The 25,326-nt window shown below is 45.8% G+C and overlaps 3 protein-coding genes across 4 annotated transcripts in view; all 3 read right to left on the bottom strand.

The window, feature by feature from the left end:
* Nucleotides 1-533: 533 nt before the first annotated feature.
* Nucleotides 534-10,544, bottom strand: mocs1 (molybdenum cofactor synthesis 1). Of its 2 annotated transcripts, none has more exons than XM_030356596.1 (11): nt 10,193-10,544; nt 9,010-9,148; nt 8,310-8,477; nt 6,915-7,079; nt 5,766-5,827; nt 4,670-4,781; nt 4,242-4,354; nt 3,484-3,594; nt 3,169-3,289; nt 2,857-2,904; nt 534-2,193 (listed from the first exon to the last, which is right to left on the bottom strand). In XM_030356596.1, the coding sequence occupies exons 1-11, from the start codon at nt 10,391-10,393 to the stop codon at nt 1,142-1,144; spliced, it is 2,292 nt and encodes a 763-aa protein (XP_030212456.1). In that variant the 5' UTR covers nt 10,394-10,544; the 3' UTR covers nt 534-1,141. The 2 variants fall into 2 exon arrangements, with proteins under 2 accessions (XP_030212456.1, XP_030212457.1); XM_030356597.1 differs by having other exon boundaries at nt 1,906-2,193; nt 2,842-2,904; nt 10,193-10,538.
* A 9,238-nt stretch (nt 10,545-19,782) lies between these two features.
* On the bottom strand, nt 19,783-21,797 carry kcnf1b (potassium voltage-gated channel, subfamily F, member 1b). The gene has a single exon (XM_030356598.1). It carries the CDS (start codon nt 21,556-21,558, stop codon nt 20,191-20,193), a length of 1,368 nt encoding a protein of 455 aa, XP_030212458.1. The 5' UTR covers nt 21,559-21,797; the 3' UTR covers nt 19,783-20,190.
* Nucleotides 21,798-22,753: 956 nt separating this feature from the next.
* The window catches only part of atp6v1c2 (ATPase H+ transporting V1 subunit C2), a 7,693-nt gene continuing 5,120 nt past the window's right edge, over nt 22,754-25,326 (bottom strand). Inside the window, exons 8-12 of the mRNA XM_030356599.1 lie at nt 25,289-25,326; nt 25,042-25,129; nt 24,711-24,808; nt 24,097-24,226; nt 22,754-23,382 (exon numbers count right to left, since the gene is read on the bottom strand). The exon at nt 25,289-25,326 is cut by the window's right edge and continues 55 nt beyond it. Coding sequence (XP_030212459.1) covers nt 23,290-23,382; nt 24,097-24,226; nt 24,711-24,808; nt 25,042-25,129; nt 25,289-25,326 — 447 coding nt within the window. The 3' untranslated portion in view covers nt 22,754-23,289. The remainder of the gene's footprint in view (nt 23,383-24,096; nt 24,227-24,710; nt 24,809-25,041; nt 25,130-25,288) is intronic.

Below are 25,326 nucleotides of genomic sequence, written 5' to 3'. Positions count from 1 at the left end.
CAACAAACGTGTCGCCCCCCCCCCGGTCAACAACAGTCTACTTCCTCCCCCCCCCCCCCCCCCCCTAAACAATCGTGTCCACAATTTGCCGCGAAAGCCGTGAAACCCAAACCCCGAAACCCGCCTCCACAGCGGCACGCGTGGATACTGTAGGTATAACATGCTATTTTTTACGTTGAAATGCTACGTATCCAGTGTTCATGGAAACGTACACCGTCAACGTTTTTTCTTGGCGACTGGGTTGCATGAACACACATGTGCCCTTTTTTGAATTTGAGCCCCTGCCCCTCAAAGGGTCTCTGCACGGCCCTGATACAGTCCATGTAGCTGAGCTTTGGGTGGCTAACTATCCATTTTCTTCATCAGCATGTTTCACAGTCGCGCTATGATTGGCCACACCTGTAATCAGTAAGCACCAGTCTGATCTTGTTAATAATGGGGCGTAAAAATATTTTTCAATGTATTTGTCTTGTCCTCTTATCTGGGAGTTTCAATTTGAGATATTATAAAAGATGGTTATGACATTTTCATTATTCAAAATTTAGGGTTTGCATCTTTGCAAATTACATTACAGGTACATCTTTTAATAGGAGTAGATATATAGAGATTCAGTAATGCAATACTTCACGTTCTTCTTTAGCAGCTGTCAGAAGTCAAAAGGGAATGACACTTCACTTGAAAAGTATTGATTGATCAGTGGCACAGTTGATCAATAAAGAGGGAGTTCTTTACACACGTCCACACATGCTGATGCTGTTAAGTGGATATAACCAACTAGATAATGTCCATCTTCTACACACGGTTCCAACTCATCCCATGTAGCCTAACCGAGAGAGCAACACTAATACAATTCTGTCCATAGCATTAGTTACAACATTAGTAAACACTAGTTTGATTTTGATGGGACCCCTCTAGCTGGTATGTGACAATGCTGGCCAGCAAGGGATCTAACACAACAATCAATCACCAACATCAGAGGAGTGAGCGACACAATCACACGCATACACGCATACACACACACACACACACACACACACACACACACACACACACACACACACACACACACACACACACACACACACACACACACACACACACACACACACACTCACACCCACACTTTCAACCGAGCGGCGTCTCAGGGCGCGCGCTGGAAGTCCCGCTTCCCGCCCGTCTTGTGGACCAGCTGCACCTCCGTGATGACGATGTCGTGGCTCACCGCCTTGCACATGTCGTACAGGGTCAGCGCCGCCACGGCCGCCGCCGTCAGCGCCTCCATCTCCACGCCGGTGCGGCCCGTGGTGCGGCAGCTGGCGGTGACCACCACGGCGTGGCGCGCCGGGTCCAGCTCCAGGCCCACCGCGGCGTGGTCCAGGGGCAGCGGGTGGCAGAGGGGGACGAGCTCCGCCGTGCGCTTGGAGGCCATGACGCCGGCCAGCTGCGCCACGGCCAGCGCGTCGCCCTTGGCCAGCTGGTTGTCCCGCAGCAGGCGGAAGGCGGCGGCGCCCAGGAGAACGGTGGCGCGGGCCGAGGCGGTGCGGCGCGTGGGCGCCTTCCCCCCCACGTCCACCATCGCGGCGCGGCCGTCCGCGTCCGTGTGCGTCAGCCGGGTGGCGTCGCCGTCGGCGTCGACCGCGTCCGCGCGGGCTGCTCCGGGGCTCTCTGCCGGGGGCGGGACCTGGGCGGGGGGCGGGGGGCTGGAGGCGGGTCTGTGGTACAATCTGAGGCTGTGGTTGGAGGGGAGGGGGGCTTTGCTGTTCTGAAGTAGCGAGCCGGAACCGGAATACCCCGGGGTACCGAGAGAGAGGCTGCGCGCGGCGAGGGAACCCGAGGTTTGTGCGTACCTGAGGCGGGCCGTGTCCGTGCCACTCGCAGGCCGTGTGCGTGCTTGAGAATGTGTGAAGGCGTTGTTGGGGGAGCTAGGTACATGACGGATATCGCTGGGCTCATAAGAAGGGGCGGGTGATGATTTTTGAAGACCGACGGCCCCCGCTTCATCAGCGACCCGGCATAAGCCGTCAAAGCTGTCTGGAAGGCACCAAAAACCGTTTGGACCGGAGACTCTGGCGGGGTAAGGGGCTACTGTCATGTGGCGGGGGAAGGGACGTGCGATGGGCAGGCCGGGAAGGGAAGCTCTCTTCACGGCCGGGGGGACTTTGCGCAGAAAGAGAGACCTCTGGGTAGCCGACCCTGTGGATACATGGCAAAGTTCATCACTGTCAATGTAAACTCCCAGGCAGTGGAGTGGCCTAGATCAGTGGTTCCCAACCTTTGGCGTCAGGTGAACCACTGAATTGTCATCAAGCCCTGGTGCAGAGCACCGTACATGCAAGCGGTCAAATAATAGATAAATACAGATGCAGTGGCGGAGCAAAGAGTACCAGCGCCCCCTTTATACACAACTAATACTGCAAGAAGGCAGTAGGAGAGCCAGTGGGAGACAGTCGAAAGAAAAGGAGAGCAAGGCTGCTTAAGCTCTCAGTGTGTTTATTTAACACAAATCAAAACAAAACAGAAATGGGAAACATTATAATTAAGATTGCAATGAGATAAGATATATTATAACATTTCAAGGAACACACACAGCAAGACTATTTTTTAAATCATTAAAAGCCATAATGCTAAATTTTCTGAACAATAGTTATAATATTTTTATTTTAAATTATTGATAGTGTTATGTCTATTATGGTTTCATTTATAAAATCCCATGTGCCGCCTGCAAAACCTTTGTGAAACCACCAGTGGTACACGTACCACAGGTTGAGAAACAGTGGCCTAGATCATACGCCGGTGTGCTTAGGCTGCTGTCTCTATGTGTCCATGGGTGTTTGTACGTACAGCAACGTCACCCACCGATCAGGATCATGGGCCTATTCTTCATCTTCGAGAGGTTCAACATGCCTGAAGGGAAACAGAGAAAAGTAGGTCTTATTTTCAAGAACTCCTGTCATATTAGATAACAATAATAATAATAAGATTTATTCAGGTGATATAAAAGGGATTAATTGATTATATTCATGGGATTTTTATCCCGTGAACATAACCAACCAATCCGCTTTCCCCTGGAACACGTGAAACACAATAGGATGAGGGTTAAGTCCCACACAGTGTATCATCTGTGATATCTTTAATGTGCTGCACAGTGTTGCGATATATTAATCAGACCTGCATGCTGTTTCTTCTTCCGTCCCACCGCCGCACCGATGATGTCCAGCAGCTGCGTCTCCGTCGCCCCCGAGCGCAGCTCATCCCTGAGGGACACCTCAGAGTTGCCAAACAGGCAAACCTGGTGCACAACATAGTAGAGTGAGAGAGGAGTGAGCAGGACGCTTCCTGGGCAAAAACCACACCAAAAGCAACGCACAAAATCTAACAGTGTATCGTTACACACACGTGCACACGCGCGCCCATCACACGTGCACACGCTTGGCCACACACGTGCACACGGGCGCTGACACCGGTCAAGTGCTGAGGTCTCACCTTGAGGTTGCCGTCTGCGGTGAGCCGCAAGCGGTTGCAGGAGCCACAGAAGTGGTCCGACATGGAGGAGATGAAGCCCACCTTGCCCGCGAAGCCTGGCACTTTATACCCCTGACGTGTGAGTGGAGAGAGGGGGGGACAGACTCAAGACTAATGCGAGGGTCTGCGTGATTGCATGAATGACCTGGCAGGTTTGGGACGGTCAATGACCTGTGACCTATAGACAACACAACTACGGAATGATGGAAGTACTTACAATAATTAGTACTATGCTGTGCAAGTACTACTGCGTACACGTATAATTGTAGATGTTTTATTGTGCTTGAGCATTTTGATGAACATTTAGATGTTTCATTGTGCACAAGTTCAATTTGGATGCTCTATTGTGCAGTGTTCTGAGCTGTTATTCGTTTCTAATGTATGTGTAACAGGCAGGAATACTAATGTCAGTCATTTCGGAACGGAGGAACTTCACAGTATTTCTGAGAGCGCCACAGATGCCTACTTCAGGGTCGGTTCTCTTCTAGCAGAAGAGGAACTGTGAGTAACGTAACAATCCAAATAGCTCTTTAAATTGCATCGTTTCAATTTGCACGTCTTGTTTCCAACTATTGAGCCTCGCGCAGAGATGCTGATATAATAACATCTTACATTTCATCCTCGTTGCTTTTGACAGAGTGAGTGCAACAGACATGTATTTAGCGCTCTGGTGTTGCCGAGTGGGTACTTCCTCCCAGCATGTTGCAGAGGGAGCTGACCTTAGCTGTGTCTGCATGTCCGGTGGGAACCATTTCTAGAGCAGGCCACTGCTGTTTTATGCAATCCAGCATTTCCTGATAGCTCACCATCTTCTTGAAGTTCCACTTGTTTCCTGGAAGAAAGAGAAAGTTTGTGATTTTATCAAATTTGAAAGTAACCGTGTTCTCAGGGAGTACCTTTAACCCTTCAGCCTGAACCCCGGACCTGTGGTGTTTTAAAACATCGGCCCGGTTGCAGTGATCTCATTGAAACTTTATTACTTTCATAGAATTTTGGGTTTCAGCGACAACTTCGCTTGACTAATTTCTTTTGGCCAGACAGGTACCAGGGTATTGAGTGAAGCTCAAGCAATCCATCACATGACATTAACACGAACTGGTTGACGAGGTGGAGGGTTGATTCCCATGCCTTGGCCAGCACTACTCACCATCAAAGGGCATGTACTCGATGAAGCGCACCTCAATGGGCTTCTTCTCCGTCAGCGCCACAAAGTCCAGGATCTCGTCTTCGTTGAGTCCTCGCATCACCACACAGTTGACCTGATGGGGCGGCACGCGCACAAACCTTTTCAGTCTAACATACGTTCTCCCTGTGGTTAAGTGGGTTTCCCCCCCGGACGGTGCTCCGGTTTCCTCCCACACAACAATAAGATGTCGGTCAACACTCCTGCCCGGCCCGGTACCGAGGCAAGAGGGCGCCACACACTGGAGGTGGCTTCTGGGTGCGGCGCTGGGAGCCAGGGGGCCCACTACTCTCAGAGTAGGAAGGGTTGAACGCATCAGCGCATTTAACGATGGGAAGGCGGATCAATTTCCCCATTTGGTTGAATAAAGAAAATTAAGAATAACATGAACACAACATCAACGTATACAAATGTCCCCATCTGCATTTTTATGATAACCAAGATGTAATGAATAAATCAATCATAACAATTGTAGTATAATTGTCATAAGTGTACGGTATATGATGGTGTTTGTTTAAAACAAATACAAATAATAAAAACGTCACAGCTGCGCTGCTGGTGAAAGAAGTCATTGTAGAATGTACGACATTGTCCAGCCTACAATGCTGTGTGTCTCATATGCCAATTTGCCAAATTAGACAAGTCTTATTAAACCCTAATGGCCTATGGAAAAATGAATAGATAGCAAGTAAGCTCCCTTCTTCCGTAGAGTCGGTCCAGATCTTTTTCTTAAAAGTCATAAATATAGTTTCCACCGATGTACACATATGGATAATCAGTTTAACCTGTCATTTATACATTCTACGTGTGTTCAGTTCCCAAAGGAGCTCCACCGGCACAGCTGGTGGACTACACTTCTGAACAGCGATTTAAATGTTATAGCCATTGTTGACATTTTTAAAATCTGAGACCTACTGATTCCTAACACCTAATAGATGTAAAAGCGGTCCTTAATTACGTACAAAAAACAGAACATGGATGTGCCTGGTCAGAGGCTTTAACGTCAAACTAGTCCCACTTCAGAATGGCGAAGACAGAGAAATGGTGTGCTTGACCATACCTTGACAGGGTTGTAGCCCATCTCTAGAGCCTTGTCAATACCCTCCATCACTTTGTGGAAGCCTGTGAAATGAAAGCATGGTGGTAGTTGAGTGTTCAATTGACTGATGCCTCCTCAGTGCCTAAACTCTGCCTGCTGCTCATTTATGATTTGTAGAAATAAAAATGCTTTGAGCTTTGTTTGCCTTTCCAGGCAGGGCTGCCTGCTTCACTGTGACGCCCGTTCAATTTAGTTTCACTAAGCAGGCAACAGTCATGTTGCGGTAGCAGAAGGTGAGCGGGAAAGCTCGATAACAGTGATGCTTGCTATTCATAAAATAAGCTAAACAGTGGACTGCTCACTAGTAGGCTTGAGGGTAAACATACATACATAACACGATCAGCTCTTTGTTTCCAGCTTGGACTATTGGCCTTTGGGTTTTTTATATACCCTGTATCTTTGATTTGACCAGTCGACTATGTACTATGAACACAATTAGACTGAGACTGAGCACTGAGAGCAGTCTACTCTGAAAGCTATTGAACCCTAGACTCCAGATCAAGACCAGCATTTCATTGTGTGTTTTTATCTAAAACAGCTGATACCGGTAGCAAGAAACCTAAAAGGCAACCATTCAAGTACCAACTGTCAAATAGTTACACAACTTAAAAAATGCATGCAGGCAGAAATGTGACAATGCGCTGTGGTGAAAAGCCTCATCTGTCAATGTTTGCCAGACCTGAATTCTGGCTCGGGCCCAGATGTTTGGCAGAGCAATGCTGCGGTCTTTGCCTTTGTCAGCCTGCTAGGGCCTGCTCCCTGTGTGTGTGTGTGTGTGTGTGTGTGTGTGTGTGTGTGTGTGTGTGTGTGTGTGTGTGTGTGTGTGTAGTCTAGTGCTGGAAGCTGCAGTCTTTGAACCAACATAGTGGGCCCACTGTGGCCTGGACTTAGGGTCTCCAGCAATGCGACCATCCGAACACATGCTTATACGAATATGGATCTGATGCGGGCCAACATCCAGTAGAGCTCGATGAGGTGGCTCTCCATGTTTGTCGTGCCAATCCTCATTTTTTGACCCCTAAAAACTTTAAAATGTCAGTATCCCAAAATCAGTATCCCCATTGAAGAAATTGATTGATGATGATTGATTTCTTTCCATTGTACGAATACCTTTTCGCCTGACGATGAACTCAAACTTGGCGGGGATCAGTGTGTCCAGGCTGATGTTGAGGAGGTCAAGGCCTGAGTCCTTCAGCTTGGGCAGCAGCCGGGCAAGGTTCATGCCGTTGGTCGTCACGGCGATGGTCTTCAGGCCCTCCAACTTCCTCAACTCAGCTAAAGGGCGGTGCAAAAATATGAGGCATAACCATCAATGATGCATTAATGAAAGGAGAACGATGCTGTATCGATTAAAAAAAACACATAAAAAACTATCAATAGCTTATAAAGTTGATCAAATACATTTTATTGTACCCCAATACTTTAATACAGGCAAAGCTATATTTTCTACACATGCTGATAACACCTTGGCCTATTTTTTTTACAATCAGATGGTCAACAATTCACAGCACCAACCAAGAAGTTGGTAATGAGGAGTTTCATAACACTCTTCATTGTTCTTCACTGTATTTCATGATGAGGTAACATAGCCATCAGGTGACACGAACCTAGTCTACAAACGTACAAACCTAGGCTAGGCTAGTAGCCTAGGTGGCTAGGCTACTGAAGACATGCATGCTGGGAAATACACACAAACGACGGCACAGCACGTCCTCACAGATCCAAACCGAGAAGGCAACGCAAGACAACCTTGTTGTTTCGACTTGGGCAATAGTGTGTGGAGGTCAGCGGCGGGCAGGGCAATGGCCAGTCAAGTGACGAGTTGTGTGGATTTTTATTCACACGCACTTGAATCTTCACATGACACCGAATCCACACAAATCTCCCTTACTGGAACAAAACGGTTGTGGTGCACCAATTTAGCATATTTCGCCATGGCTTCATGGCGCATGCTGATTATGGAACTCACTCTCTCTTGCTGTTTGGCTCTCTCTCTGAAGTCGCTGACAGCTCTCCTGAACAGGATGACTGCGAAGACCCCGCTCTGGGTGTCCTCGTACAGCATTCTCCCCCTCTCTCTCTCTCATAATGGGATGATTTCAGCTGTTTCAAACAATGATTCTAGGACCTGGCTGAGAGCTATGGCGTAGCAAATCCAATCTGCTACACTGACCGCCTCCCGGAACCACGCAAGGTCTGACGCTCTCCTGGTGTTACTCACGAGAGCCTGTGCACAAATAGAGGCATTATCTTCTGCTCAACAAATCTAAAACCCACACCAGCTGCCCCAAACTGATTTGGAGTTACAGGATCCTGCCCCGCTGACACGGGACACGTCATACGTCACAGAGCAGTGGTAGCAGGCGCCCCTGTCTGAGACCACCCTCAGACGGACACCTTTATATAATACCTCCAACACCATGGCAGGTTTTGGATCCCTGACACAAAGCGCCACAGGGAGGACCTGTCCTCGGACGGCGGCCGCCTACAGCGCAGGAGCCTCACCGATGATGTCCAGCACATCGGGCCGGATGAGCGGCTCTCCGCCCGTGAGCCGGATCTTGTCCACCCCTTCGTGGACGAAGAGGCGGGCCAGGCGCAGCACCTCCGCGGTGGTCAGGAGCTGCGCTCGCGGCGTCAGCTTCACCCCTTCCTCCGGCATGCAGTACTGACCTGAGAGGCAAATGGGACAACGTCACAGCGGGAAATGGACCAATCATCACCCTGGTTCAATGGGTATTGGACTCTCGTTCATATATATTTATATATAGTACTGAGTAGTATAGATGGAATATATATGAAAATCAAAAATGGTAACAAACAATAATCCCAATTTTATGCAAATATCATAGTTCTTTCAAAGAGGTAATCTTACTTCCCACATGTGCAAGGGACTGAGTTTGGCTCCTGGCGTATAAAGGTTCAAGAAATGGAGAGACGACATAACAGTTCACCCCGTGCTTTAAGTGAATTATGACATTTATGGAACTACTCCTACACACTTATTGTATGTTGTACGTCCTGGCACTTAATGTATGCACTTATTGTATGTCGTACTTAGTTATAGTACTTAGTTGTGTAGCATCTTATCCTAGTTAGCATTGTTGTACGCAGGGAATGGGCAAATGTTCTTATGCTTTGGATGAAAGCCTCTGCTAAATGCCCTAAATGTAAATGTAAATACTTTGTGACGGGTTTGACTTACAGCGCAGGTTGCATTTCTCCGTGAGGGAGATGCGGAGGTAGCTGTGTCTTCGGCCAAAGCTGTCAGTCAGGAACGCAGAGAACGGTAAGGTGTCGTCCTTTAAGACCCGACTCCGCGTCGAGGGGCTGGACGCTAGCTCCTGGGAAGGGCAAGCACAGGGTTCAGTTGGTTAATGATTGTGCCGGCCAGGTCCAGTCGATCACAGTTTAGTAAATCATTGTGTTACTATTGAGGCAGGAGCTTCATTCACAAAGGTTTCTCAAATTGCTTGCGATTCAAATGGAACGGTAAATAAAATCTACATTTGTAATACCTATGGGTCGGATATCAGCACACATTTTGATGCCATATGCAAGGGAAAGCAATTCTACCCCAGGTGAATGAGAATACTAATGCAGAACCTGATGGGAGTCTGACACCAACAACGTAAATGCATAATGCACATTTGAGAGTTTGGTGGTGCAAAACTGATCTAAAAGCAATGTGGAGAAGTACTAATGTTCCTATTCTTGAGAGGCTGGCAGCCGGAATTCTTGACCCCATCTCTTGTCAATAAAGTTTGTGTTAGTTAGAGTTTGGGTTACAGTGTTTTAAAGTATTGCATTCGTTGTTATAATATCGTCATAGTCAAACTCTTGTTAAAATATATATATATACTCCTTGTTTCCCCCATCTCGCCCCCCTTTTAGGATGAACTAAAAGGTGTGGAGGACATTTCGGTAAAACGTAGACCAGCACATTTCTTACTCTTGCAATCTTTTTAGTTCATTGGTTTGAAATCCGTTTATGTTTTACCTGTAGGGTCATGACTCATGACCGTAGTTAAGCTTCCAATGGCGACAGAGTTCTAATAACTAACTTTTTGCAAACGAAATGATCCCCTGTATTCCAGTTGTGCAATAATTTACTTTACAGTCTGTTTACGATCAATCTTTGTTTACTTCACAGCTTCAAAAATAATGTGTCACGGTAAATCGCTATGTAATAACGCAGTTACATAGGGTCCCCTCTTGTGTGCATGCACGTCTTGAAATAGTGAACATGTTTGGCCAGTAGGTATTCATGTTTTAACTGCAATGTTCATATTTGGCCTGGTCACATTTCCCATTCAAAAGTTATGCAATGGAACGTCATACGAAGCGAGACCTTTCACCTGCTGTCATGACCCATACAAATGATTTACCTGTTCTGCAATGTTTTTCTGGACTGCGTCGAAGTTTTTCCTTGGTTGCGAGAGTTCAACTTCATTTTCCTTCTGCGTAGCACTGGAATACCAGCGTTGATTATTATCCTTTGCGGTGTTCCTAAACCTGTACGTGAAGGGGTGTCTAGTTCTGTTGTTTCTTTCTATCAAGCGACAGCACATGCGACCCGCCGAAGCCATTTCCTGGAAGTAGATCGAGCAAATTGGATACAAGAAGGCCACTCGGTGAGCGGGTGGGTTGTCAAAATGTTACTCTGTACCCGACAACAACCGCACACCATGCTGCTAACACCCGTTAGGATAGGGAACGAGGAGGGGTGGGACTAGGGAGAATCCTGATCGAAGAAGGAGGATCATGGGGAAAGAGGCGTGGATACCAGCAGCCAATCACACGACTGAACCACTGATGTGTATGATAGGGTCCTGCTTTACGCCTCATGATCACCGGATCTACCTCGTGGAAACCATTGAACCACGCTGAGCAGTATCGATCGACTAGTTCCAGAATAGATTTTAGTTGTTTTTTTTATTTGGGACGGAGTAAGGTTTACTACGAGTTCCAATACTGAATGCAGTCTGTCATGTGTCCAGGAGATGGCACTACAACCATTATTCCTCTGAACAAAAATGAGTGGTGCTGTTTGTTAATGCGTTAATGTAGGGTTGATCCTCCACAAAGACTGCATAATTTCTCATTATTCGAGGGCAACGTTCTCAAGGATGGTTGAATAAACTAACTTTGTTTGCTAGCTGGTTAAGCTTAGGTTGATTTGAAATATTCTCTGGTTTACAAAATATTCATTTTTTATGTGCAGTTGTTGTTTTTTGTGGGGAATTCTGACATGCAAAGCATAATTTGGAGTCCTGAACACAACTGTTTTACATGCACAGGACAGTATGGCCAATCGCTTATCTACTCAACACTATATGTTCAAGACTCAAAGCTGTTAGAACTTTAACTTCAATTCAAAGCTGTTAGCACTTAACTTAAATTCAGCAAAAATGTCTCAACAGTTGTCGAGACATTTGAGCAAATATCTTCTTACACCCATGACCTCTTTCATACCGAAGCTATTATAATGAATGCATAACTACAAGGAAGCAAGCAAGGGTTTCCGGGGCAAAAAACACCCAAATAGGGTATTGTGGCGTGTGCCAGATGTAATGGCAGTCTCTCTGCGTAGGCCCATTAGTCCATTTGTACTGTTGATAGACGCCGGGGATTATCTCGTCGTGACACACCAATGAAACAGGGGTATTTAAAGGCAGAGCCAATCTAGAAAAGGATACCTCAAATGATAGGCTGCTCCCTGCTATTCTCCAGCGTAGGTTTTTATTATATGCTAAGGGGAGTGATTGGTCCACTGCAAAAGTGTCTAGTGCAAATAATGTTCCTGCATGGCCAAATGTTCCTGCATGGCCAAATCTTATATCAAGTCAAGTTCGCCCAGAATAATCCACAGCCTGCCTTGATTATGCGCGTGGACATACCTTTGATCTGTATGCTCCTCCTCTTTCATGCAACAGTGCAAAGGGTCAATCTTTCAAAATATCTTATATTTGTTCCACAGATAAGAATCCTCGACAGTATCATATCGCTGTCTTTCTTTCTGGCCAAACACATGTTCTTCAGTCTGCTATATATGCTAGAGTGCCCGTACCAGTTTTTTGGAAAGATTGGTGGTAATTGACTACTGCTGAAGTTTGTTAGCAGTCGGGGTCACCTTGCACACTTAGATGCACATTATGTTTTTTTAATCAAGTCCTCACGGTAGCTTAGGCCTCAAGACAACACACATTGACATCTTGTTGACTGCTTTTTATTCATTTAATATGCTGCCTTTACACAAAAGCCCTAATGTAGAGCATTGAGAGTTTGCCATATCTGTCTGAGCCAAGATCAGAAAAATGTCTTTACTGTGCAGTTAATTTACATCTAGTTTTACTAGTTTTCCAATCCCGTCTCAAAACCCATCTTTTCTCTACTGCCCTCTCTTAGTTGTTGTTTTTTTTGTCATAGTTAATATGACAGCACCTAATTTAATTTAATTTCCGTGTTTTATATTTGTCTGTTTTTCATAGTCATAGCCATCATAGCCATCCATAAGTGCAGGAAATTCTGTGCGAGAACGTCTGCTCTGGTGACTTCAGACCGCTCCCGGCTCATTTCCGACCAAACAGGTATACTTGTCATAGTCAGTCACACAGCGTTGCCATAGCTCCACCACATAGGTGCGTGGTTGCAACACTCCTCAATGGCGGATAAATTAAGGGAGGGAGGGAGCAGAGAGGGAGTGGAGGTTCAGCTCCGAACTGGTCACTTCAGATATTAGCTAAGGGCTAGGATTATAGTAGATTAGCGACGGCTCAGAAAAAGACCACGTATACGACTCACCTTGAGACAAACAGACACGATAATCATTATTTGTGTCCCCCCCCCCCCCCCCCATGTTGCATTTTCCTTGCATCCGGTGTAATTGTTCCTACGCCTTCGTCCTTTGTTGACTTTGCGTCTGATAGCTTGGGGACTTGCAGCGCATGCGCATCCTGCTCCTCCAGAGATAATCCTTGCACCGTTATCAATTGTTCCGCCAGAGAGTGAGTGTTCACGGTCACGAGAGGATGCAAGGGTAGCGGAGGACAGAGAAGACACGTGGAGAGACGCAACATGACAGTGGGAAACCATGGTGCTTTGCTACAAGACAAGTTTTGACATGCTGTAGGGGATCAGTCGCACATTGGCATGATTATAGTGTCAATGGGATCATGTCAATGAGGCATTTTATCCACTTATTGATTTATATTGGGATATAGGGGAGAGTGGGGTATGATTGGCACATTTCTACTCATGTTGTCCTCTAGGCGAGGAAAAAGAAGACAGAAGTACAATGAAAACATCTACCTTTATTTCAGGATGTCCCCTGTCAATTAAAATGACAACAATGCACCTAGGACACAAGTCTGTGAAAGTATGACAAAAAAATATTTTTTTCTGGCTCAACTTGCCCCAGAGTAGGGATACAGGGGGTGGGTTAACTTACCCACTGACTCATCTTACTCCACTCTCCCCGAATTGTCTGCTGTCATTTCACAAAAAGTGAAACAGCCAATAGTTGCCCCTTACCTGGCTTGTAGGTTTCACTGTTGAATTATGGACTAACAGAGAAAGATCTAGTACAAATTACATATCCTACTTTTAACAAATGCAAAACTTTTGTTCGGTTGACGGTGGTCAATGCATAACTAAGGGGCCCACTCACACTAGGGCCGCGGCCCCGTGCTCGAGCTCATTTGCATACTAAAGTCTAGAACGTTTGGCTAGTGTGACCACGCCATCCGTATTCCAGCACGGAACAGCCCCTTGGCCACGGCACACTTGGGAGAGGTGTGCCGTGGCCAAAGTACAGATGCCAATGAGATCACACGCGCACACGCGCGGATACGCAACGTGAGCTGGATGACGTAGTCCTTGCGCGACCCTTCTTCTTTATAGGTCCATGCCCTTCTTCCCCACAACAATCATTTTAAACAATGGCGGCAAGCGGTTCACGAGTGGGTTTACGTTGGTGCGATAGTGAAGTCGAGGGTGTTTACTTGAAATTTGGGCCGATGACAGCATTCAGTCACAGCTGGACACCACGCTTGGTGATGACGTATTTATCGTATTACGACATGATGACGTATGTATGAAGGAGCAATCGTGCCCAGGCCACGGCCTTTGGGAGCAGTGCGACCACGGGCCAGCGGGGGGAGTGGGGTGGGGGGGAAACGGGCGGTATCTTCCTGCAGCACGGAACAGGCAAAAGGCCCTAGTGTGAGGGGCCCCTAAGAGTGTGTGGATGTTGGCTGGTTAGGCAGCCTCACCTGGCCAAGTCTGATTGAACTCTGGGGCTAGGTGAGGCTGCACAACTGTTGCACCTTGGGTAATCAGTGTGCACAGGTTAAACCAGCCATCACCACACACACTCAGGGAGAGTTCTCCTAGATGGCAACATGGAAAACCATGCCATGGGTGATTTTCAACAAACCTTCACCATAAACCGGTCTTCCAACTTCACCGCCCTGCGACCTTTTGTCTGGAAGTGGAAGTCACTTAGGTGAAGTGTGGCATGGACCTTGTTACTGCATATCATCATTAGTAATATACAGTAATAGTCCAGAAGTAGGCCAACTCTTTTATTCATGATTATATATACCACAGTGTCCATAAGAGCGGTGCAAAAATATAATCCTTTTATTTCAGACAATCGTCCACAGAGCAAGAAGACCAATCTATAATTTAGTACTCATTAAAACCACAGTGGAAACATAACATTGTGCAATGAATGCTAATGAATGAATTTGTAAACAGAAATGGGTCTGATAAAATGTCTGGTAAATAAAGAGTATATATTTGCAGAGCTGCTGTTTAAAAAAGCTCAGCCGTTTCAACATTTTCAGCAGCAGAAGTTAAGTTCCGGGGTGGGCCATGTAGCGATTCTGTGTCAAACTGTTTAAATCCTGCAACTAGTTTGGTATGAAATTCAAGGTATTCCCATTGCATCGCTGTCCATTGCTGTTAATATCCACTGCAGAGGGCCAGCACTTTCTTGTTCTTCTAGATTAATAGAAATGGCAGTGAGTGCATGAATAATTTAGGTGTGTCCTCTTCATTCACCTGAACCCGTAACCCCATCATTTCGTGAATTCCTCTTGTGAATTCCTTTCAGGAATTGTACATTATATTTTCAAGGAATAATGCAATTATGGTTCGAATCCATCAAACATTCCTTATAAACTCATTGTTCTTTTAAATTGGATATAGATTAACTTCACAAGGCAGAGTATTCCCCCACATTTATATCCCAATCCTGTACAGCCGTAAGTGCCCTCAAAACATTTATAAGGATGTGATTGTTTGCACTTTTGACTGACCATTGTTAACATGATTTCCTTTCAAGCGATGTGAGCGGTTTTGTTATGGTTAGTAAGATGTACCAGTCTGTCAGTGTGTCTGTGGTGCCTGTACTTTGAATGCACTAACACTTGCTTTTCATGCCTTGCACTCATATCACCTCATATAAAATGAGGTGTTGGAACCTTTATGTCTTCTTAAAGTATGATTTAACATGGATTCTTTGCCTCCTGCTGACAGTAACATTTAAGCGGAACAAAACACTATTGACCAAGAGACTTTTTTAACCCTGCCCCCACACATACACACACACACACGCACACACACACACGCACACACGCACACGCACACACACACACGTACACGTACACACACACACACACACACACACACACACACACACACACACACACACACACACACACACACACACACACACACACACACACACACACACACACACACACACAAACAAAACAGACATATATCCACAGCCCTGCTCTCACTGCTTTGATAAAGACCTAAACCACTCAGTGAAGGACGGGGGGAGGCTATAACAAGCGGACCAGGCGTCCTGCTGGGAGCGAGGTGGTGTCTACAAAGGAGGCCTGAGTGCTCCCTCAGAGAAAAATAAACTTTAGAAGGTCAACACGCCAACTGTTGGTGGCTTTTACAGCGTGGCTCCCACAATCAATAATTTAGAGGACCCACCAGCCCCCCTCTCTCCTTTCATTTAAATCTATCTGTTGCTTAGTCTCTACAACTTTCCATGTTTCGAACGCCGTGTTTTACAACACATTTCACAAGGCACAAAAGGTAAATGAGGGGTTGATTTTCCAGATTACTTCGTGAAAAATGGGATAGTAAAAGATGGTTAATTAATGTGACCACCTTCATGTCCATACAGACAACATAATTCAGCTCGACCGCTCAACATACATCTTTGCTCCTCCAGCTCATAGCCACTCAAAAAATACAACTATTTGGGAAAATGACGACAGCAGCCACCTCTCTGTAAATAATTATGTAAGGGTTGAGTCATTAATCAATCATTACCTCTCTGCCGAGCATCTTTTCTTTTTTTTTGCTGATCTCTCCTGTGGGGAACAGCTATTTTTATAGTTAAACGACGCATGGGATGATCATTCGTGTTCAAGAAAGCAGACTTGAACATGCAACAAGGGCTAGATTAGGTTTGTATCTGAATGAACATACATGTTCAATTACGGCATACATTATTAGTGACCACCGTAAACATTATTTTTTAGATTGCTTGAATCACATGAGTAGGCAAATTTTTTTCTGCTCATGGTAAGGTAAATTGATAAGCAGATATAACTGGGTAAAATATATTAAAGGTCCCATGACATGCCACCATACATCTAGGTGGACATGCCCACTTGTGATGTCATAAGAGACTGATTTTCAAAACTGCTTGTAACGGTTAATCACACTCACACTTTTTGGTGTCATGTCATGGGACCTTTTTCAACATAAGCTTAGACTGTGATGCTCTTTGTCTATCCTGACCAGTCAAATCTAAATGTGAACACACTATCAAGCGGTAACTAGTATGGTTTTACTGCTTTAATTTGTATAACGGGAGAGAGAACAATGTTTTCACTTTAATGTACCGAGCAGAAACATACGATACACAGTAGTATTATGCGTGGCTCCTTTAAGGGTTTCAATGGTCACATGCATAAACCATTGCATAGGCAATTCATCAATAATGAATAGAATGTGTGAGACGTGGGGATAACTGACCTTAACGACACTTAGAAAGAAGAAGATGAGACCTAGAGAGCAATGTTGGCTGAGAGTCTGGCATACATGCAGTGTTGTATTTATTTTCGTTTTTTTGTATTTTTTGTGAAGGCAGTTTGCCACAAGAAAATGTGGCATAATCGCCTTCACTTTTGTGGCACAATAACAAAAAAGAGCCTTCCTTTCCGAACCCATAAAATAGCCGGGTAACTAATATATTTTATGACAAGGACGTGTGATGTGTCATAATGTGGCATTCACAATGTTCTTGTCACAGGGTGAAGCTTAATTATGTCCTGTGATTTACTGTGTATAGTTTGTTCACTATGTGGGGTCAGGTCTGTTATTTGGCTTCATTGAGCCTGATATAATGAATGTAATGGCTGTTATTTAAAGACGGAAACCATGACAACAGAAAAGCAGTGGCTGTGTGAAAACTTGGTTTGTCATTTTATGGTTTAGGCAGTTAGAAAATAAGAGACGGGTAAAAGGAGCATTTTTTTTTCTCAGATTGTCAGCTATCAGATCTGTGTCAGAATATCTGTATGTTCACACACACACACACACACACACACACACACACACACACACACACACACACACACACGCTCTCACACACACACACACACACACACACACACATACACACACACACACACACACACACACACACACACACACACACACACACACACGCTCACACACACACACACACACACACACACACACACACACACACGCTCACACACACACACACACACACACACACACACACACACACACACACACACGCACACACACACACACACTAAATCCACCAATCGTCACCAGTAGCTATTACGTATACTCTATAGTCGTATTAGAAGTATACAAGCCTTAAGCAATGCAAACAAAGTCACACATTTTTACAATCCTCCGTTCAGCTTAATTAAACTTTAGTTAAGGAATTATAATACTGTTTAATACTTACAATACTGTATAATCCGAAAAGCAGTGGCTGTGTGAAAACTTGGTTTGTCATTTTATGGTTTAGGCAGTTAGAAAATATGAGACGGGTAAAACCCCAAGATGCATATGTAAAGTATACATGCTGTGTAAGAAGCATTTTTTTTTCTCAGATTGTCAGCTATCAGATCTGTGTCAGAATATCTGTATGTTCACACACACTCTCACACACACACACACACACACACACACACACACACACACACACACACACACACACACACACACACACACACACACACACACACACACACACACACACACACACACACAGCCAGACCAGATCAAATGCATCCAAGCAACGGAAGACAGTTGCACACGCTTATGTGCACACCATCTCCTTTACAACACACACACACACACACACACACACACACACACACACACACACACACACACACACACACACACACACACACACACACACACACACACACACACACACACACACACACAAAAACACACACAAAAACACACACAAAAACACAGACACAATAACCTCCAGTAAGGGCTGTGAAGGGCAAGTGATCGTGGGATTCCTCCCCACAAAGAATCCCAGAGCGCAGGTAAGTGAGGGGGCGGGGTATGGATGGAGGTGGATATTGACAATGCCGTTTAACCCCTTCATTTCCCAAGTGTATCTACAACTTTACATGCAGGATTCATATAATCATGTTTAAGAGTTGGTTTACTGGTATTCGGCTACAAAACGTGTGTGTGTGTGTGTGTGTGTGTGTGTGTGTGTGTGTGTGTGTGTGTGTGTGTGTGTGTGTGTGTGTGTGTGTGTGTGTGTGTGTGTGTGTGTGTGTGTGTGTGTGTGCGTGGGAGAGAGTGGGGATGTGTGGATTTGTGTGTTTCTGTGTTTGTGTGTGTGTGTGTGTGTGTGTGTGTGTGTGTGTGTGTGTGTGTGTGTGTGTGTGTGTGTGTGTGTGTGTGTGTGTGTGTGTGTGTGTGTGTGTGTGTGTGTGTGTGAGTGAGTTTGAGTGTGCCGTGCTTGTGTGCGCGTGTGTATCCGTGTCTCTCACTGTGTGTGTGATGTGTGTGACCAAGTCATCTGAAAAGATTGCTGATGCATAAAATATGCAGGGCTATATTTGATAAAAGGAGACGCCTGTCGGTATTTAAATGCCTCTCTTTTGTCCTTGCTTTCATCTTTTAACATCCACTAATTGCATGCAAAAATAATAGCCTGAGCTTATACTTTGAGGGCGTGTTTGAGGAACGATAGAATCTGACCCCATAAATCGTTGTACCTGTCGTCTTCATCAACCGCTGAATGCAACTGAAAAAAAGTTGATGCAGATACGTCCTTGTGGACGGACATTACATTGTACTAGATGTGACCCGTCAATACTTTGGAAACTCATTGGAAAGGAAAAAAAACAATGTAGGTATTTCTCTGCGCTGCTTTCAATGGCGGGGACGCACTGTTCTCCCTCGTCCACAGAGGCAGAGGATGGGGGCTAAAATGAGGGGGGATATTTTGAGCCCGGACCGTGGGCGGCTGCGGCTACACTTTGAAGCCCCCCCCCCCCCCCCCCCCCCCCCCCCCCCCCCCGCCCCTCCCCCCACTCCCCATGCGGGGGCACTGGGAGTGGGGAGAGAGAATATTCTCACAGACCAGTGGCTGTGTATACGCAGTGTACACGCATGGTTAGACCTGCAGAAACACATGCGTTGTCAGGCTACGCCAGACAACGCAGCCGACATGGGGAGGAATACGCACGCACACACACACACACACACACACACACGCACGCACGCACGCACGCACGCACGCACACACACACACACACACACACACACACACACACACACACACACACACACACACACACACACACACACACACACACACACACAGGAGACACTTGAACAAAAATGTTGCTTTTAGTTTCTTTATTTTACTGAGAAAAACATTGCAACGCCACAGAAAAAAACATCATCGTTATTCTAGAATAATACTGTATTCACAAATCCGTGAATACAGTAGGCCTAATGTCATGCAGCTTTGTTTTGTAGGCAGCAAATCAAATATAATTATTTTAAAAAGAAGAAGAAAAATATCAATAATATCGTTTCCAATGTTTTGTTTTTTAATGTTTACAACGTATAACATAAAAGCGTGAATATAGACACATAGAGGCATGCACACTATTGAGATGAATCAAAACAGATATCAAAACCGTCAATAACGCTTGTTATAAAGCCCTATCAACACGGTATTCTATTTGTCCAAAATGCTTGCAACGCCGTTCCTGTGCCATAACACACTTTGCACAACTGCAGGGATGATGGGGACGCACGCATGTCACTGTGCTGTGCGCGCACGCGGTTGCTGCAAGTCGCCTGGAGTCGCGCTGGTTCTTCGCGCGCTCCTGCCCGACTTCAACTCCATCAGCTCCACCTCGTGCATGGCAGCCGTCTCCAGCACCTTTTGCTTGTTGTAAAACACCACAAAGTTGTTTATAATGGGGTGGATGGGCAGAGCGATAGCTATCACCCCGCAGAGAAAGCTCACGGCCGCGTTGCACTTCCCGAGCGTCGTCTTGGGGTAGATGTCTCCGTAGCCCACCGTGGTCATGGTGATGATGGCCCACCAGAAAGACTGCGGGATGCTCTTGAACAGAGTCTCCGGGTGGCTTTGCTCCATGGTGTAGGCCAGTGCAGAGAACACAAAGATCCCCACTCCCATGTACATGAGCAGCAGGCCCAGTTCTTTGAGGCTCCTCTTGAGCGCGTGCGTGAGGGTTTGCAGCCCGGACGAGTGGCGTGCCAACTTGAAGATGCGCGCGATGCGCATGATACGAAGAGCCTGCACCGCTTGTTGAACGTTGGCCAGCTCCATCATGGCGCTGGTGCCGAAGTAGGTGAGGCTGAGGACGACGTAGAACGGTACGATGGCCATGAAGTCGATGACGTTCATGAACGCGAAGGCAAAGTGCAGCTTGTTTGGAGAGGACGCGAGACGCAGCAGGTATTCCACGGTGAACCACAAGATGCAGGCGGTCTCTATCGCCTCCAGGGTCGGGTGTTCCACGAGCTTCCCCTCGGTGTCCATAACCTGGAGCTCCGGGATGGTACCCACGCACATCACCATGGAGGAGACAAGGATGAAGAGGAACGAGGCGATGGCGACGACGCGCGCCACCAACGAAGAGCCGGGCTTCTCCATCATCTTCCAGAGGAATCTCTGGTACCGCTCAGAGCGAGTCACGGGGGGCTCGCTGTCCATGTCCTCCAAGATGAGAAGCACCTTGCTGGCGATCTCCTTCAACTCGACCTCCTTCTCGCTCAGGTCACTTTTGCAGCACTCGTCCAGCACGCTGGGGTCGATCTTCCAGAACTCCATCTCCTTGAGAAAACAAATGGGACAAATGCCTCGCTTGATGTGAATCTCATCAAAGTAGTAAACGTCAAGGATGCACTTGAAGGCATCGGGGTCTCGGTCAAAGTAAAACTCGTTTCTGCCCGGGTCAAAGTCGTCACAGAGAGACAAGATGCCGTCGTAGTTTTGAGGTGAGCAGTTCACTAGTTCAGCCAGGCGACTCTCCGGGTAACGGTTCAAAACGTCCCCGAAAAGCACCACTCTCACCCCGCCAATGTTCACAGCGATCTCATCCTCACTCTCCTCCCCGGCGGAACCGTTCTTGTATCTGGGCTTGGGTATGGTCCACATATTCCAGAGAAAGGAGGACTTTCCAATGAGAGGCGATATTTAGGACTCAGTAAGTTGTTGTTGTTGTTGTTGTTGTTGTTGTTGTTGTTGTTGTTGTTGTTGTTGTTGGTGGTGGTGTTGTTGTTGCTGTTTTTGCTGTTAATTCTCTGCCAAAATGAACGGAAAAGATGGATACCAAGTTATACCCTCTCTTTCTCTCCCTCTCCCTCTCCCTCTCCCTCTCCCTCTCTCTCTCCCTCTCCCTCTCCCTCTCCCTCTCTCTCTCTCTCTCTCTCTCTCTCTCTCTCTCTCTCTCTCTCTCTCTCGCTCTCTCTCTCTCTCTCTCTCTCTCTCTCTCTCTCTCTCTCTCTCTCTTTGTGTCTGTCTGTCTGTCTGTCTGTCTGTCTGTCTGTCTGTCTGTCTGTCTGTCTGTCTGTCTGTCTGTCTGTCTGTCTGTCTGTCTGTCATCTCTCTCTAGCTCTCTCTCTAACTCTGTCTCCTTCGCTCGATCTCTCTCAGACACACACCTACACACACACACGCACACACACACACCCGCACACACACGCACGCGCGCGCACAAACACGCTTGGCTATTTTCCTACAATTACCGTATGGTAGGCAGGTGATAGATTTTAGCTAATCCTAATTATTTACTATCTCTGTAATTTTATGAGATCGTGCATTTGGTATAATGGAACATATAGGCGATAGAAATGCAAATTTAACATTTCACAGAGCATCTCGCAACCTTAATATTGCCAGTTTAACTTAAAAAAAAGCACAACGAAAATTGAATAATGTCAATTTCATCGTTTATATGGTTAGCGCATTTGCCTGGTTCTAGACTGCCTCAACTGCGCCTTCTGGCGCCCATTAGTTGCAAATGTCGTTGCGGCGCGTAGAGTCCGTTGACGGAGCAGCTCACATGAGCCTACTTGTTGCTCCGATAGAGTAATACGATGGCTGCAAGGATAATTCCTTCTCATCATGACCATATAGGCAAGGGCTCAGATCTCATTGCAACATAGCAACCACGAACATGGAATTGGGGAAAGGAAGGAAAAGGAAGGAATGAAATAATATCAACAACGTATCTAACTAATAGTAGCTCAATTTATAAATTATGAATGCGCCCATAGGGAACATTCACAAAACACATTCACTTCTCAACTGAATAATTGCATACAGAGTCAAAGACAAGTGGTTTCACCTTTCAACCTTTTATTTATAATGACCTTTAACTTGGTTGGTTTGCTGGGCTATTTTGTAAAATCCTAGAAACATATTTGTGAATAAGACTGTAAGACATGAAAGATCAAGATTACATAATACATTTCTGTAAATATACATTCAATATATATCAAAACGTTCATTTAGTTCCTAAATTCCTAATGAGATTAAGCATCGTCTGTATAATAATCGTACCACTTTCAACCCCCTCCCCATATAGATTTCAACCCCCCCAACCCATATATATGTATATATTTTTTTACAGTCGATGACCATATTAACAGTGTGGCATGAAGGGATCCATCAGAATAACAACAAATGTATGGGTAGCTGTAGTAGTGTGGGCAATCCTTGCTAGCATGGAAGACATGCACGATGGTTGCGTTTGGACACCCAACTTGTGTTTCAGGAGACATCCTGCAGCGTTCCTGCATCACCTCTGTTTGGCTCCGGGAAAAAGAAGATGCAGAATGAGGGGCGGGACTTCCTGTTGAATGACCCTGCTGGCTCTTCCGGCCGCTACTTGCCAGTGTCCAACATGTTGGTGTTGATTTGGAAGCAGATATAGGAGAAGTACTCCTGCTGAATCATTTCTGGGACATCAAAGCTGGCCTGCAAGGGACCGAGGGTGACAGAGAGCAAATTAACGAATGCATGGTCAAAAGGAGCAAATAAAAAAAACAATATCTGATTGTAGTTGTCAGATCGTAATAAAGTTGAGTACCAGATGAGGACTAAATATCCATCGACTCTATAACTATAAAAAAATATCCATTGATTCCACTAAAATACCATTGCTATTTGAGTCCTTTTGCACCATTTCTACCAACTACTGTTAACCTGCACAGAGCATAGCTCGGTTTGTTGAACCACCAGTACAGATAAGATCCATCATATCATTTACCTTTGGTTGACATTCCAAAAGTGGTATGAAGTCGTTCTGCGAGAATCCAACCCACTCTTACATCGAGCCTGATTCAACATGCTTTTTATTCATACAGTATGTATGAATAAAGATACATAACAGCTACTAACACAATGTCCACGCACAATCTAGCCGAAATACTAAATGATGCATTATTCCATCACACAATTCTATCTATTTTGGGCTTAGTCAGTACTCAAATATGATCAAATATGAACACGCAAATATGCACACATTTCTACGAAAACAAGAAGCGAATCAAATCTTGAAGATAAGTCACATGGCCCTGTTGCATTTGCTTTTGTGCGTCACACGTATGCATGCACGCTTTCTCTGCCCTCGACACCCAAAACAATACAGCTTTCTCCCGTCCCATGTGAAATGGTGAAGGGTCTTCTTACGTCGACCTTGTTGGACATGGCAGAGGGTTCCAGGTGCATGAAGAGGGTGGACAGCTCCTGCCTCAGCCTCTTCACACGCTTCCTGTCCGGCTGCAGCAGCAACGCCTGGTAGCTTACAGGTAGCCCGTACCTAGCACAACATTTACATTCAGGGCATTTAGCAGGCGCTTTTATCCAAAGCGATGTACAATTAGTACATTAGTCAGAAGAAAGGGAAATATATCGCTGTCGGTACACTAATGTTGTTCATAGAATCAAGGGCCAAGCACTAACAGTCGCTGTTGGTTAAACCATTCCCCATATATAGGATAGCTAGGATAAGATTCTACACAATGCTAAGTATGATATTTACGTGCCAGAACACACACCTCGTTCTCACTTGGATTCAATTTCAAACACAATTTCAAGACTCAAACATGTGGTATGTTTGTGGGTAGTGTGCCTAGTGATTGGTCTAAACTCCTTGACTGATTGTTTCCTACTGATTCTCTAAAACGCTCATCCAACTTGGAATCCCTTTTATATTTTGAAACTGCCAAAGTCATATTCTTTCAGAACCTTGTTATGCAATTAGGGATGGGGGAGTTCAACAGCGAGGAATGGTTGATAATGACCTGAGGACTGATTCCACAAACACCCGCAATGCCTTCAGATGAATCCAAGCAACAAACACCTCTCTGAAGTTGACCTTCAGCCAACGCACAAACACTACCTGAGGAAAGAGGAAGACACACTCATGAATATACTACCACAGATTCACACATTACAGACACACGCACACCCAATCAGACGGCATTGCAGCCGGACACAAACACACATCAATATACTATCAGACATCCATGTATAGATATACTTACACCCAAATCATCAAGAAAGGATCACATGTTCACACGCACGCGTAAGCATATAGTGACACAAGCACATCTTGACAAAAGCACCACTCACATGTTGCTCCTTGTTGTCTACGTTCAGCCTCTGTATTTCCTGCAGGTGTTTTTCCTCCACCTCCATGTTGCATTGACGCACTGTGAACCTATGTGGATTCCATGACCACAGTTTGGGCGACTGCCTCAGAACAACACAAGATGAGCTCTGGAGAAGACCAGTCTCTCTCTCTCTCTCTCTCTCTCTCTCTCTCTCTCTCTCTCTCTCTCTCTCTCTCTCTCTCTCTCTCTCTCCCTCTCTTGCCTACTTGCTCTGTTTGGCTCTCTCTCTGAAGTCGCTGACAGC

Source organism: Gadus morhua, chromosome 5 (genome assembly GCF_902167405.1).
Source record: "Gadus morhua chromosome 5, gadMor3.0, whole genome shotgun sequence".
NCBI lineage: Eukaryota > Metazoa > Chordata > Actinopteri > Gadiformes > Gadidae > Gadus > Gadus morhua.
The sequence above is the reverse complement of the archived record's forward strand: the minus strand, read 5'-3'. Positions and strand labels throughout refer to the sequence as shown.

Coding starts and splice junctions, on each gene's coding strand:
- mocs1 (XM_030356596.1), bottom strand. CDS start 10,393: ATGGCTTCGGCGGGTCGCATGTGCTGTCGCTTGATAGAAAGAAACAAC. Junction 5,828..6,914: donor GTTCATCGTCAGGCGAAAAG/GTATTCGTACAA, acceptor TTCATTTCACAG/GCTTCCACAAAGTGATGGAG. Junction 3,595..4,241: donor GACATGCAGACACAGCTAAG/GTCAGCTCCCTC, acceptor CTCACACGTCAG/GGGTATAAAGTGCCAGGCTT.
- kcnf1b (XM_030356598.1), bottom strand. CDS start 21,558: ATGTGGACCATACCCAAGCCCAGATACAAGAACGGTTCCGCCGGGGAG.